The following is a 16,683-nucleotide window of genomic DNA, read 5'->3' as shown; positions in this document are numbered from 1 at the left end:
GTTTTCACTTTAATAGGAGATATGCAATGTTAAAATACAAAAAGTTGAACAACAATAGTAAAGGTTAGTAAGTTTTCAAAATAAATTATAAAGAAACATTCTAAAGCTGTGCATAATGAATAATTACATAATTAATCAAATGGATAATTGCTATATGAGTTCAGATGAGGAAAAGGCCAGCCAGATAAAATATTGGATAAGAGATTGAGTTTTAATTGGTTCTTAAAAGTTCAATTGAGGGCGCCTGGGTGGCTCAGTGGGTTAAGCCGCTGCCTTCGACTCAGGTCATGATCTCAGGGTCCTGGGATCGAGTCCCGCATCGGGGTCTCTGCTCAGCAGGGAGCCTGCTTCCCTTCCTCTCTCTCTACCTGCCTCTCCGTTTACTTGTGATTTCTCTCTGTCAAATAAATAAATAAAATCTTTAAAAAGAAAAAAAAAGAAAGTCCATACCTTTATTTAAAAAAAAAAAAAAAAGTTCAATTGAATTTTAGTTGGCATAAAAGAGAATACGCATCTGATCCTACTTGGTCTTTGGGCCAGATTGAACATAAGAGAATCTCAGTATTGGACCTACACAATAGAGTTTCAGGGTTAAGATCTATACAGATGGTTGCTCAGAACAGCCAAAAGTTACACTTTGGTATCAGACATTCCTGGAATCACATCTCTGTTTCATTTGTTGGTATGAAGGTTTAATCTGATCTTCACTGTTATAGCACTTAGCCCTGTGTCAAGTACATAATAGATGCTCCAAATGGCAAACATTGGTATTATTGGAAGGTAAGAGCTAACTAGAGTCATAGCTGATGATGGAACCTCACAGGCATTACCACATATCAGAGAAGGTTTGTCTAAGAATCAGAAGCTTCAATAAGTCAATAGGTTGAGTAGGAAGAGCTCTAGTGGTTCGAATCAAAATGGTTCAGAATAACGTGACTCTTGAGAGCCTGTTTACTGAAAGGTGATGACCCAAAGGCAGAGGGGCACAGAGCAGCCCAAAGCTACAAAGGCAGACCTGCCCATAGGACTTCATACAAATGAGAAGCTTAATTCTAACTGATTTTCTATAGGCTTTGAACAATTCCTAGGTGTCCGGGTATCATACCTTAGCATTTTATATATGTTGTTTCCTTTAATCTTTGTTTTTCTATAGGTAACTGATGTCTTTACTAATTTAAACATATGTATAAGAGTGCCCAAAAAGAAATTTGCCCAAAGTAACATAGTAAATAAGAGGCAGAGCCAGGATTGTCCTCGAGGTCTGCCCAGATCTGCTTCATGTTCATAATCAGAGTCCTATTTGCTCCCACGGAGTGGCAAAACACTCCAAAGTTAACCGTCATGTAGATTTCCTTGACAGCATGATTCATGCCTGGCTTATGTTACCTAAAAATAATTCTAATCCCGGCTAGAGTCAAATATTACTGGTCAAAATACTGAACATGTAAAACTCATAACTAACAAATAGGGGCATTACAACCTCTTCAAGACACTAGCTACTGACTGTTCTGCCTGAACCCGGAGGGGCCACTCCAGGGACGGAGGCTTGCCACATCTCCCCATGACTGAGTCTTTGATTTGTCACTGGAAATATGTGTGCCCCAGGGGGCACTAATTAGTGTCTGTGGGAATCAGCAAAGGATAAAGTTTTCTGAAATTTCACTTACATAGATAAGCACCTGAACATATGAAAGAACCATTGCTTCCTATTTCAAAACCTATTCCCACCTTGAAGAGGCAACTTGGAAAGTCATACTCAAAAGAGACGGGAATTTTGTAGTTTTCTAAATGACAACTCAGCTTTTTTTTATCCTTAGTGGGTAAGGAAGGAAGGCTGGAATACATAGGTTCCAGCTGTAATTGCTAACTCACATGTCAGATAGGTGACATGGCCCGGTGGAGGAATTCTATCTAGTCCAACTGCTCTGAACTAGAGGGCACTTGTCCCATCTAGATGGGTCAGCAGCTACTCACTTCCAGCCGTTCCTGCCCGCTCATTGGGAGGCCAGCCTGGTAAAGCCAGACTTTCTGATTTCTTTTGAGAGAATGTCACATATATAAATTTTTATGTGAAAGCTCTCTATGTTAAAGTGTCAACTCAGTTAAAGGGAATGAAGGTGAATGCAGTAAGTGAGCCAAGTAAAACAGGTCTTTAGGTTGAATTAAGCATACAAGTTGCAAATCTAGAGATCTCTGGGAGCACTTTGATGTTTGTTTCCAAGATAATTTTCCTTCCTCGTGTGAACCTAATCTCTCTCCATAAGGGCACACAGCTTCTGAGTTGGTAAAGCACATGCTTCAGAAAAAGAATGTTTGGTTATAGGGAGCAGAGTTGAGACAGTGGAATTCATTTTTATGTATGTTTCAGTTCTTATGGGATGTTACATATCCACTGAAAAAGAAATACAAATTCTAACAAAGTTTAAAAGTCTTCAAATTAAGTTTAATTAGTAGGAATGTAAAGTAAATGGTAAGTAATAAGATGACTAGCTAAATCTAAGTTGATTTAAATTTTGTATAATACTGTGGACTGTTAAATAGCATCATTTCTCACTTTTAAGGTCCTGGTACGATTCTTTTTTATAAGATTTAGAAGCGCACTGCTTCACTTAAATACAAAGTAGCTTCTCATCAAGTTTTCAGAACAATTTAACAAAACCCACAAAAGTTAAATCATAGATAACCCAGAATAAACAGAATATTTATAACTTGGTGACAAGAGAACGCCATTTCCATAGATAATCACAGTTATTTTTTAGTGTTGTATAAAAGGCAGCAAGATGTTTGTTAATTTATAATAATGTAAGAGTCTAAAATTGAAATTAAACCCAAATGAGAAAATCTGAATAAGAAAATTCATATTTAGCTATATAACAGAATGTTTTTACACTGTCAGTGAAATGTGGTAGGGACTACATTTCCAAATATATGACTAACAATTGTCATCTTCTGAATTTCCAAATTTATAACTAACAATTGTCATCTTCTGACTTGCCTCAGTATGCTCTCACTGTTGAATAGGCCAGTCAATGAAATAACTTTAACATTACAAACTGAAATGCCAAGCAGGTATTCAAGGCCAAACGGGTAATATAAATTAATGAAGACACAATTCCAACTACAGGCTTTTAAGTTCAAAATTTAAAAAAAAAAAAAAAATCATCCCAGCCAAACAAAATAAACTGTTTGTGGACAAAACTGGGTCAGCTGCTTATTTGTAACCCCTGCATTAGACTCATCCTTACTACAGTACGTAAATAGTGTATACGAAGTCAGTTTTGTCTTTAAACAGGTCCTAGAAGCACAGGCAGAAGGAAGCTTTCAGAGTTCAAGTCGGTGAACTTGGAAAGCATGGATCTTCCAAGACTGGCTTCAGTTAAGCAGGAGCTGGGGAACTAAGATTTAGAAAGGACAGCCTGGGCAGAGAGAAGCTTAGATTCACAGTCAAAAGGAACAAAAGAATTCTCTTCGATGCATCCAGAACTTAATCCCTGCTTCCTTGCCCCTTCTCTTAGCAAGATCCTTATCTACTTAAACACACGTATGAGAAATAAGGAAATGTGAGGTCTGGATGGAGCCTATTCTGTGGATGAGTAAATAATCAGATCTAAGAATCACCTTGCCTTAGGGGGAGCTAAGTCTTGAAACTGATTATTTCATTTCACTACCTGGATGTTACTGTATTATCCCCTAATTTGTCTATTTGAAGAAATTACTCTTCAAAGGATGCTTTTCTTTCTTTCTTTCTTTTTTTCCTAAGCAAATTAAGCTTGAAAATAATTCATATTTCAACTGAGCTTATGTTCTCCAGTCTTTGTTTCATGGTCTGTGTTATCAACCTTTGTTTTAGTACAAGTACACAGTAGTGTCATGTCTGGCAATGTGTTTTAAGAGCTATAATGGAATGTTTCCCTTAGACAGAAACAGCACTAATGATGGACTGCTTACGCAGCTTTGTAAATTAGATCATCCCTTCCAACCCCACAAAATTCCACAAATCATAGCTACTTGGAGGACAATGTTCAGCAAGAGCCCCACAGCAAAGGTCACAATAAATTTTTTTTGAAAGTTAAGAACTTGGTGAACATTTTGAAAGCTCTCCAAAAGTCTAAATTGGGTCTGTGTTCGATTTTCATGTTGAATGAGAGCCATAGATGTCAAGTAAACATACTAACATTTTAATTTTTATTCATAAAGATTATTTTGACTCCAATAAAAAAGCATATCATTAAAATTCATTGAGAAATGAAAGGGGGAAAAAGAACAAAGGATGAATGAAAGAGATATTGTTTATTTAACCAGATAAAAATACTTGCATCTTGACTTGTTACCAAAGAAAGTACTTGAACAATTTGTGTATGTCAAAGGAGTTAAGACACAACAAACTGGGCAAATTATGCAAAATCGAGAGGTTCCTGGGTGGCTCAGTTGGTTAAACATCCGGTCATGATCAGGTCAGAAGGGGAGCTCCCGGCTCAGTGGGGAGCCTGCTTCTCCCTCTCCCTCGTCCCTTGACCCCTGTCGTGCTCTTCACTCTCTCTTTCTCTCTCTCTCAAAAAATAAATAAATAAAAATCTAAAACACACCCACACACAGCATGTAAAATAGAGTGTAAAGTCGGTTAGAATCAGGGAGGAGTCCTACAAACCCAACATTTTAAAAAAGGTATCTCATTTGAGATTTACAATCCACAGGAATATATCTACCAGAAGTGACAGTAAAGGTCTCTGAGATCACAGGCCCAGTTTTAAATACTGTATACAATCTTTGTGAGAAGATGGAAGGCACATGACACTAATACTAGTGTGGAGGGGGAGGAGGTATGGGGACAAAGTGAGCAAGCCAGTGGATTGAGCTGAGGCTATTAACCAGGATGAGGACACTACCTCACTTCAATGTGTCCTCCAAGAGACACCTGGGTGGCTCAGTCCTTAAGCGTCTGTCTTTGGCTCAGGTCATGATCCCAAGGTCCTGGGATCGAGTCGGGCTCCCTGCTCAGTGGGAAGCCTGCTTCTCATTTTTCCACTCCCCGTGCCTGTATTCCTTCTCTCACTATCTCTTTCTAATAAATAAATAAAATTTTTAAAAAAAAGTATCCTCCAAGACTCTCTGTTTTGTACCCTCAGTGGGCAAAGCAGTCTCTGACATACAGTAGGTACCAATAAATATCTATCGAATGAATGAAATAAGGGACTACTAAATGAATGAATGAACATTATTCACCGTCTTGCCCCCTTTCCATGGGAATTTTGAAGGCAAGGTTGGGATGATGACAACTCTGTGAGCAGGAAATTATTAATTCAGGGACCTTATGACACACCATTCGAGTAACAACCCCAGGATTTTGTTATACGAGAGAGAGGACACAGGGGTAAAAATGACCATTCTAATATTCCCTTAAATATGGGGCTTTATTGCCCAAAATGTGTTGTAGATGAGAATTACAAGGATGTCACATTAATAATCTGTGTGAAAGTAAAAGCTAATTCATCAGTGTTTTCAAGACAAGAAAGAAAATGTCTTCTTTCTTTCTTTTTTGTTTTTTCTTTTTTAAACTATGATATTAAAAGCAGGGAGGTTAAGGATAGCACATGCAGGAATGTAAACTTCTTTCCTGTCTATTTGATCATGTGTTATTGGCATTAACACTGTCAATAATTCATGGTAAAACAGGAAGTTGCCATGAAAGGTTACCCATTGTCAGGCTATGATCAATAGGGTAGACCACAGCGGATGATGTATTATCAAGTATCAGCCAATTCACTTTATCCTGGATTTTAAAAACGGGAGTAGTTGCACTCAGTTTGTCTAACCTGAGCTAAGCTTATTTGTTCATTATCTTTTCACTGCTGCTTATAGACTATGCCTTGAATACATTTTATTTAAGTACAGAATATCATTCCGGCTATTTAATTCCTGCAATGTGGCTGTGGGGCTCCAGAATTTGCCCCCACATTTTGATGATGGTGTTTATATCTGAGCAAACAAAACTGTCACTTTGTTTTCCTATCTTCCTATATTGGGTCACTTTGTGCTACATGATATGATCTATGACAATTCAATGCAAGGAGACACATGTCCCTTCTCATTGGAAATACTGAAACTACAGCTTCCTTTTAGCCCATGGGAAAGAAAACAAGTCAGGTGACCGAAAGTCACAGAGGAAAGTTAGTGTCATCACTATTCCTCTTCTTCCACAGAAATAATATGTTATCGTGAGGCAAGAATAGCACTGATTTCTTCATGAAGGAATAGAAAGAATGGTACTTTGTTTCTGTTTTGGCTCTTGTAAAAGGGCACTGACATAAAAACAAGACTACCACTTCTGAACGTTTTCAAACACATTCTCAATCTAATACCATCTTGGAATCTGGGGGGAAGTGTTCAGTTATTGAAATCACTTCCTAAGGGATAAATAAAAATGAAACATTAGTAGCCATTTGGCTGCTTGTTTGATTTAGAAAGTAAAACCACATGATTTATTTCCTTTTGGTTTTCACAGTCAGACCTTTAAAATATTTTGATACTTAAACACTTGAATTTGGTTTTGTTTCATTTTATTTTTTTAAATTTCACCCAAACACTGGTATATGAAATAAGTCAAACATAATTGGGGTGAGAAGGCTAGCCAGTGTAATTCTTCTTATCAAAGACATTTGCATGTGGAAAATGTACATATCATGGTAACTACAGTGGCCACCAGAAACAACATGCTGGTGCTGCTCTAGGAATAAAAAATGTGGAATGCAGGACGCCTGGGTGGCTCAGTTGTTAAGCAGCTGCCTTCGGCTCAGGTCATGATCCCAGCGTCCTGGGATCGAGTCCCGCATCGGGCTCCTTGCTCAGCGGGGAGCCTGCTTCTCCCTCTGCCTCTGCCTGCCATTCTCTCTGCCTGTGCTCGCTCTCTCCCCACCCTCTCTCTGATAAATAAATAAAATCTTTAAAAAAAATGTAGAATGCAACAATAATAATAACAATAATGATAATAATAGGAAGAGGAAAACAATAAAATAACTGATTTTCCTCTGTTTTTTTTTTCTCACCTTTCCCCAAAGATTCTATTCTTGTTTTTTGAGTACACGATTTCTCTTTCACTTTTGCACATCCTTAAACCAGTTTGACAAATGATAACCATACATTCTATCACAACTCAATCCCCAATATCTTCCTCCGATAAACTTATTGCCAGTGCATTGGAAGTGAATGGGAATCATAAAAATCCATCACCTCAAAGGAGAAGCATATGAGATTGTACGTAAAGAAGATGGCATCATTCCTAGAAGAGTGCCACATCACTGTACATTTGCTAATTACTTGCAACAAGCATTAATGTAAAAAATAATGCATTTTCCTTATATGGTATTGTTTGGAGATGGTTCTGCTTATCAGTTTTTAATATGCTCTTTGAAAACTGACACGTACTTTACCCACATCTCTTTAGGAACACAGGGATTCAAAGGCTGGATAAAATACTTTCATGCCTCTCAACACAAACCTGAGAAGGTAATTAAACAGATGGTAACAATAAACCGAATCTGAACACATCAGGGACGGGAGTCCCTTATTAGAAGCCTTACACAGTGAAGGGAGGGGGACAAGCCACTCTGGGGGAAGTGCCTTAGCAGCCAACACCTTTATGTCTGCCCTGACCTCAGAGGCAGAAGTTTATCAATCATCTAGGGGTGCGTGTCCTACCACCTGAGACAGGGCACCCAGGAGGTCTTCTGTCTGCTCTGAGGGGCAGGAATGCAAAGGACTCTAAAGGAATGCAATGGTCCTCAGGATTGCCTTCAAAGATGTGGTTTTAGACACAGCAAATCATTACTGTAAAGGCACCATACATCCCTCCTTACACACACACACACACACACATGCACGTGCACACACACACACAGACATATGCATATCAAAATTTTCTAACTTGGAGGACGTACGCTTGACACACAAACCTATTTTCTTCTACAGGAGGCCCAAAATGAGATATTACAGACTTCTGTGATGACCCAGGTATTCTGAATATTTTCAACCTCACTCTTAGCAGCAGAATGTGCTCCAACTTATTCCATCCTTGAAACATATTGGAATTCTACTTATTTCTCAGATCTTCATATTGTCCATTCGTCCTGAGTTAAATTTACAAAAGAGGGGTCTTGAAGCAGCATGATATTTCAGCTTGTAAATGTATGCATGTGGTTATTTTTCCTAGAATACAAAAAGAAGCTTAAATATATAAATATTTTATACATCTCTCTGTATATCTACATCTATAGCTATAGAGATATAGAGATATGCATATATATACTATATATGTACATATGTATAATAGATGTATATGTGTGTGAGCTTAAATACATAAATATTTTATACATCTCTCTTTGTATATCTACATCTACATCTATATCTGTAGAGATATAGAGATGCATCTATATATTATATGCGTATATATGTATAAAAGACTCATATGTGTGTGCCTGTGTACACAGAGAGAATCCACTATGTGCAAGAATGGATCTTGTTGCTGTGGAGGTTTACAATGTTATTGTGCGATCACACAGGCAAAGATGCTATTTTGCCATTACATAAGGCATTTACAACCTAGGAGATAATCAAATCAGTGTTTGTTCTTCTTCTGTTTCTCAACCTGCTTCAGTTCTCTGCTGCAGTTGGCAAGCGCTTTGGGTGCCATTTATGAGAAACATTCAGTATCAATACAACAATGATTTAGCTCAACTAGGGGCTCACAAGCAAAGGACAGTGTTCAACACACGGTGTTTTTGATTAACCAAGGTTATAATGATGATCTATTAAAGGACATCTTTGAAAACCAAGACAAATATTAAAAGGGGAAACTTACAAAGTGTAGACAAATGTAAATCACGGGATAAACATCATTTTGCAGCTTGCACATTAGCTCTTTGCAAGCGCACATCAGAACTCTGTCTGTTGTTGGTCTTGGGATTTTGATACTTAGTAAGTATGAAAACTGTTCCCATCTTCTGATACGGTTATACCTAAAATGACACCTATCCGCTTAGGAATTTGCCCCAAAAATCTCCTAATAATATTGACTACGGTTCCAAAGGTATTTCACGAGGGAAGAGTATAATATGAATTAAGTAAGAGGTGCTGCAAATAATTTAGCGAAATAGCATAGTTGCTGCCACACAGAGTATTAGGTAACCTTTTTTTAATTAGAATGTACACTTTTAGATTACTGATTATGAACATCAGGGGACCCGAGATTTTGATTCATCAGTAATTCTCCTTTATGTCTACACTAAGATGTAAAAATGAGACCTCTGGCTCTAACGTGGTATTTCAGAGCCTTTCCATGCTGCTACAGAAGCTGTTTTACCTGTAATCTCTAGTACTGCTCTGCCCCCTTGTGCTGCGACAGTGAACTCAACAGAGGAACAGTTTGCCTTCATCTTTGTACATGAACTATAGAAAAACCCCACTGTCACTTCTCACTTTTCTGGCAAGTTCAAGGTCAGTGTCTAGCTATTTTCAGCTCATCTCTTCTTGATCCATGCAGAGAAATGACAAGGTAACGTGATTCGGGGTCAGCTGTATTACAGGAACCGTTACATAAACGGAGAAAGTGAAAATCAATCCTAGCTGACAGTGACTTCAGGATAATCAACGCTCACTGGATGCCTCTGTCAGTTCGCCTGCATCAAACACCGTGTGACTTCTGTCAGATCATTTTAATAAAACTATATTCTCACTTTCAGCAACCTAAGTAAATATTTCACTTGAGCTGAATTTTTTCGACTATGTCAGCCTTCTGGATTTATAAACCGTGCCAGTAATTCCTTGACAAATTTCACGGGTAATACCTATTATCCTGAGGTCTGTTAACCAACCTGAGAGGGAAGGTACTACTGCAAAATAAGCCCTCCTTTTTGAGTGATCTGTGAGAGCTTTCCTGCAGACTGTTGCATCTGCTGCATTAAACTCAACACCCTTCCCCAAGTCACACTCAGCCCCAACTCCTCTCTCTTCCTTGGGAGCACTACCCGTGAATCCATCATTTCTCAGTGAGAGACCAGGTTTCTTTCTCCTCCTAAGACGCTTGTCACTGCTTTCCTTTTATCTCTGCATTTTCTGCCGGGACATCTCCCTTAATACAGAATTGGAGGCGCAGCATTTAACAAGATGTTCCGAGTTTGTGGCATTCCTGCTGACAGCACCTGATATGTCCGTTCAGGGAAGGAGCTGCTTTGTCCCACCCACCTTGTGCTCCCTTGAAACTGTGAGGCACCGCAGTCCTCCATTGAAGTACAATTTACCATAATATTAGTTGTCAGTAAATTCAAAGACGGAACTCCTAAAGCTATAAAATGGATTAGAAGCAATTTAAAAAAGAATTAACAAACTAGAGTAAGAGTATACTGTCAACAAACAAATGCTCCATCATAGGACTGTAATTTGGAATTTTAATTACCCCTCTGCTTCTGTAACAAAACAATGTCTGAACTGGCAGCGATTTGAATCTCTCACAGGTCATTGAGCATTCTAGTTAATTACTCTATGAATAGCCTGTTTTTCTCCCCTCTGGAAACACGTTTCTAATGGCAGTCAAGGTCTGACAAATGTGTCATCTACATAATTAGCTAGGAAGCAACACAAAACATTAAACATGCTTTGTGCCGACAACTATCAAAACATTTCATTTGTTGTCAATTATTCATTACTTTGTAGGTTCTGAAGGGGTTGTTATTATGGAAATAAGTCCAGATGCTAACAAGGTTAGAGTTTTGGATTCAAATTAGTAATCAGAGGACTAACTTTTAAAAAAATGTATCTCATGTACATTCAGCGCCATGTTCAATCAGTAGGAGATTATACACAAATTTAGCTATGCTCAAGTTAAAATGAAAACGACGCAGCCACAAACATGAATTCAAGAGCCTCCGCTCATTCTCTGAAGCGCAGACTCTCCCCTGTCATTGTAAACTTTCCGAGCCTTTGGCAAGTCCAGTGTGTGCTGGTAAATGACAGGTAAACATTGCACTGCATGAGCTGCCGTAGGAGAGCAAGGACGAGGCAAGAAATCTCAACTTCCCCCCACCCCCACCCACGAGCGCAGATCATGCAAAAGTCCAAATTCTAGCTAATAAACTTTTGAGTCGGTCACCAGCACACTGGTCACCTTAGGTAACTCTTGGATTTCATGAGTATTTTTTTCCTATTTCTGAAATCCGGTTTCTTTTATTACTGCTTTAGTATTGTATATAAAGACAAGTATTGTCTTGAAAGCAGCGCCCCTGATGTATATAGAGGATATAAAAAGATTTCTCAACAAAATTGACCTCTCAGTGGCAAAGAAAATTGCAGTGGAAGACACATTATTGCGTAGTCATATCTGAGGTTTGGATCTATGGAGAGTCTCCCTCCACTGTCCTCTAGCTTTGCCTTATAAACCAAAATGGCTTACAACTGTCATCCACAATAGTCCAATAAAGATTAGGAACAAAACACTGTCCTTACATTGATGAGATAAGAAAGACTTAACTGCAGAATGCAGTGTATAAGAGCAGTTCATAAGGCTTGTTCTCGAATGAGAAAAACAGAATTCAAATTATATTTGTGTGTGGCTAGAATTTAATTGAGATGATCAGTTTATTTTCTACATAATGTTTGATCAGATGCCTGTACAACAGAGCTAGATAAAAAGAGAAGGGGGAAAGAAACAAAAACATTCTATCAGGAGAAATCAAGAAGACCCGTTATCTACAGAGTGTGCAAAATATGTCAGGAAATAATTCTACCCTGAGCGCTGAGAATGCTCAGTTAATAAAAAAAGATCAGCCACTCGCTAAGAGAAAATAATTGTCTGTATCTATATTTTTCAAAGCAAAAAGGCAGCCACATCTTACACTAAATAGGACACATTAAAATAAGCTTTAATAATCTTTATGCAGAAGGAAACTAATCCATTTTCAGATCATACGATCCACAGCAATAAAAGGAAATCATCAAACTAAAAACAATTTTAGAAATGGCTGCAGACTCTCATTTAATTAACATGCAACAGATCATATATTTATGAGGAAGTCAAAATATTTAGGAAGCCTATAATCCTGTAAGCCTTAATGTGGTATAAAAACAACAAATAAATGCAAAGTGTTACTGTTATACGCGCCTGCCTGATCAATGGTTTTCACATATTGATCTATAAATGGAGTTGACAGTCTGTGTTGGCTGCACATTTTCCAAGCAGCGCTATTTTTGCAGAAAACCAATACGGGCAATTACCTTTGTTTGAGATGCCAAGTCTTATCAATTCAATGTGATTTAGTGTCATTTTAATTAAATATCAGGATCCACTTCAGGACAATTTATACAAACAAAGCCTCAAACCTAACTATAAGCGTGATTTGAAGTAAACATGGACAAGTCCTACAGTCTCATAATATTTCTCAAAAACTCTGCTAAACAGAAGGCTTATATTTTTAGTAGCAATTTTTATGTCTGCCTTTTTGGCTAGCCACAACTTTGGCAAGTATCCTATAATCACAGAAGTAAGAAACAAAAGAAAATTGTTTCCTCTTTTTCTTTATAATATATTAAGAAAGAAAAATGAACATGAACAGTCTGTTAATGGAAGCAGAAGGAGTCGTGTACGTTAGGAACATGACTGTTTAGGAATGGCTCAACCTAAGTCCTTATCCTAACAGTAATAAGAAGATATTCCCCTGTCCACGAGGGCCATGAATAAAGTATTGCACTTCTGCGGAGTTTACAAGGAGGCGGTGAATATTCATACATGTGGCTGCTTAAGACACCAGCATTAAATGCCAAAACTGCTCCTGTCTGCAAATCCTATGTCTGCAATTTTCCTGATTTGGGCTATTTAAACTCTTCATTAATATCTATTCTAAACTGTCTAGTAGGCTAGAGCTTCCCTCTTATAAATAGCATCAAAGCCACATTAAACTTTCCCCAGTAGCTATTTGCTGGATTGTACATTAGCCTTTCAGCCCTTAAAGAGGCACACTTCACTTGCCCCCCATTTACGCTCACGAAGCCGTCTGCTTCTGTGTTTCGCACATTCGGGCAAATAAGCAGTCCACTTTTAAGAGGTCTCACTCCGGTGCTCAGGTTGAGACAACAAATCACTGAGACCAAAGAGCGTTCCTTTCCCACCAAGCGGAGGTCTCCAGATCTCTCTTACAGAGAGGCAATTTGGCTAATCACTTCCTCCCGTGCCCAAGCTTCCCACCTCTCCAGCGTTGGCCAGGTAGCAAAGTGGCCTTATTAACTACATAAACATGATCATTGGGTGTTTAAAGAAAACGGCACATACTGCCAGGGAAATACTAATGGAGAATTAATACCTGCTTTACTGAAATGCTTCCACGCAGCCCTTAGGTAATGAAAACTTCAAAGTAATAAGTAAATTCACCTGTGTTTGCATAGCACAGAGTCGAATAAATGTTTCTCCTGGCATTTCAGACTGCTCCTCCGTTTAAGACACCAAGAACATAGGCTCTTCTGACATATCCAGGAAATTTTTATATGGTGTTCCAAGTTCACAGTCCTGTTAGCAGTATTTTTAATTGAATGCAATAATGAGGATTTTATGCATTAATGACAAAATTATACAATTGATTAGACCCGAGAACCTTTTATCGTTTTCTGTAACAATTTAAGTTGTTGCAAATACAATATCAGATTCTTACGTTATATACTCCAATAAGTCCATATTAGATTTGCATAACTGTTATGCCAGGGGGCACGTAGTATATATGTTCCATGTATATGAAATAGAACGCAAAACAGATATACACATATATGTATGTATATGTCTTGAAGTAGTCCTAATTTCTTTTCTGTTCAGATTAAATGTAAGTGTCTCTGTTACAACAAGCCATGCCATGTGTGACACGGGCACACATTTTAGAGTACACCTCCTCCCACCTCTCCTAAGTTCAAGATCTCCCCCCTTGACCTCACCCCAACCTCCAACTTCTGAAAAATCAAGTTCTTAGTTTAGCTTGAGCAGATATCTTTAACAGGCTTGTTTGAATAAATATGCCAAAATACTTTACATTCTGTCAGTATCTAGTCAGAAAATTGTGCATGGAAAAAAGAGATGAAAAGAACCGAGACAGAAAGAAAATTAGTGCCGTGGCAGGCTTTCAGTACAGTAGCTCTGAGCCAAGTTTTCTCGGTGAAATGACATATCCTCACTAAAATACCCCTTTTATATAATTATGCACTGAGTACACATAACCAAAAGTAACTTTTATTTTTGTTCCTTATCGAGGAATACATATTGCCCAGGCTAAGAATGCGGAAACAAAAGCTGGGATAATTATAGCTAATTTAACTTTGGAAAACTCTTCTCTAGCAGTCCAGCATATAACCCCCCAAACTAAAGTTATGTAACAAGGTAGTATCAACAATGAGAAACTGCATGATAAAATCCTGCCCAAAAGTGAAAAATGCTAATTTTGTCTCATTTAGCAGCTGGATACAGAAATGCTCATTAGTTTTAAGAGGGTTAATCCTTTTAACTTTTGCATATTGATATGCCAATTATGCCTAATTGTACAAGAGGCATCAGTCAAGGTAATAGTGCATAAACACATGAAAGTTATTAAGTACATCCCAACATGTAATAAAGTAGGTGTTAATTGGTAGCTGAGTTCTGCGGGCTATTGAGGTGGATAATTCATTGAGAGATGGATCACTTGTAATTTCTCTCCATAATTCCTTTTGCAGTCTCATGCTGTGATGTTTTCATGCTTGTCAAAAACAACTGCGGCATAGTGCCTTTTGTTAAACACAGCCAATAAAATATGTTAGGCATCATTAAATATACTTAACTTTTAAACTTTTTCAAAGGTACAGTTCTTACTGATAATACATTACAGAGATTCCAATAATTTACTCTAACCACTGTCTCAAGTTCATAGTTGAGGAACATTTTAGCTGGTTTAAAGGCAGAGTCAGGCAGGCAGTGCTGTGCCTCCCAGCAGACAATACTTTTAAACGGGAGAGTAAAGAGAGAAAAGCACATCTCTCTCGGGACCTTATCTCAGGATGGAGCTCCCACCCCCGACCTATAATCACTGGCTTCCTTGTGCTGAATTAGTCTATAATACCTGAAGAAAGCACGCTTAAAACTATGTATTTCTCAAGCTCTTGAGATGTGGTGGGTTAATTTCGCACTTGAAATTCGAGTGAAAACAGGGAATAAATATAATCGGTGACATGCAACTCAGCAAGTTTATCTCATTTAATAACTCAGTTAGGGAGCTGAATATTTCATAGGCCCCTACGATATTAACAGAACACTCAATTAATAGCTCACATGTTTCTGCGGAGTGACTGGGACTCACAGTCTGTCCCCAGCTAACCTATTTCCCGCTCTCGCTCTCACTGCAAGAAACAAAATAGATCTGGGGTCCAAAAGAGTGGCTAACATTGCATAAATAATTTTGTAACATCCTATGGCCTCAGCTGCAAGTTACCACCATTATGGAAGAAAATTAACCAGAGGAGACTCATCGTAATCAGTGTGTTTAGTGGCTCAGGATGCGTGCAGGGGCAGGGACACAATTGGCAGTAGAGTTCATCTCTAACTATTTTATTTCAAATCTTCCTAATGACACATTATCGAGACAAAATGGCTTCCTCTCCAAACCTTCCATCGCCACACCATTTAAGCTCATTCCAAATCAAATCGTAATTCCACTATTATATATTGTTGGGAGATTTTAAGAAAGAGATTTTCACTTTTTTTTTTTTGAAGATTCCCCCCTCATTTCATTCTTAGCTAATTTTAGCCTCTGGCTTTTCAAAGTGATGTACTGTATTTGGAAGTACAAACACCACATGCTAGCATAACCTCATTATTTTTATAACACTGAAGCATGAGCGTGGAGGCCCTTAAAATGAGTCAAAGGTGCTCTTCAGTCTAGCTCCAAATCCACTTTATCACTCTGGATTAAGCCCAGCTCCTCTCTCACAACTGGGGATATTATTATGACTATAAGTAGGCAAGATAAAATGCATTACAAAAACAGTTTTCTCATGCACATTAGGAAAACAAATAAAACAAAGCTAATTAGTTTTTTGTTGTTTGTTTTTTTACTTTTTTAACAAAATTCTGTATCACAGAACATGAGGGTTTTGGGGTTTTGGACTTACAGGTTCAATGACCTTCCCAGCATCGGTGAGGACCATGGATTTACTTTGGCTCAGCCTGTCGTGGTGGCTGTTGGCACTTTTGATTCTCATTTGTACAGCTCCGGTGCCTTGACGGGTGGAATTCAGTGTTTCCACAGAGGTATCAGAATTCATAGATTTCTGCATATTATAGCGTTATCCTGGTAAAATATAAAAGCATTGTGTTATTCTAAATTTGTTTTTTTCCAAGAAAAACTTGGTGGGGTGCAGTTTCCTGTTCATCACTAAGGTACAGAAATCAAACCATCTCCACCCTCTGAATAGTGGGGAAGGTAATTACTCTGCAGTTGTTTTTATCAACTCAGGCCTCTGTATGTGGACACTACTATACCTGCCGGAGGACTTCCAAGTTCATAGCCAGCACAGCCATGCTTGTGTGGTTCCTAATTCCATTAAGGTATTTCTAATGGCAACACGATATTCTTCCTTATGTAGAAACGCCAACTAAGCATCTTCAGGGTACATGCTATTTGCATTCAC

At 38.2% G+C, this 16,683-nt stretch overlaps 1 protein-coding gene across 2 annotated transcripts in view; it reads right to left on the bottom strand.

Annotated features, from left to right (window-relative positions):
- The window catches only part of ARHGAP15 (Rho GTPase activating protein 15), a 605,619-nt gene that overhangs the window by 560,664 nt on the left and 28,272 nt on the right, over window positions 1-16,683 (bottom strand). Inside the window, exons 1-2 of one of the 2 annotated variants that reach the window (XM_013059079.2) lie at window positions 16,165-16,299; window positions 13,412-13,546 (exon numbers count right to left, since the gene is read on the bottom strand). In XM_013059079.2, the coding sequence (XP_012914533.1) occupies window positions 13,412-13,456 (45 nt within the window). In that variant the 5' untranslated portion in view covers window positions 13,457-13,546; window positions 16,165-16,299. Of the gene's footprint in view, window positions 1-13,411; window positions 13,547-16,164; window positions 16,344-16,683 lie in introns of those variants that run through there. The other variant, XM_004757889.3, reaches the window with a different exon arrangement.

This window comes from Mustela putorius, unplaced genomic scaffold (genome assembly GCF_011764305.1).
Source record: "Mustela putorius furo isolate JIRA1106 unplaced genomic scaffold, ASM1176430v1.1 tig00003867_pilon_pilon_pilon, whole genome shotgun sequence".
NCBI classification, from domain to species: domain Eukaryota; kingdom Metazoa; phylum Chordata; class Mammalia; order Carnivora; family Mustelidae; genus Mustela; species Mustela putorius.
Note: the sequence above shows the minus strand (reverse complement) of the source record. Positions and strands in the feature narration are given on the sequence as shown.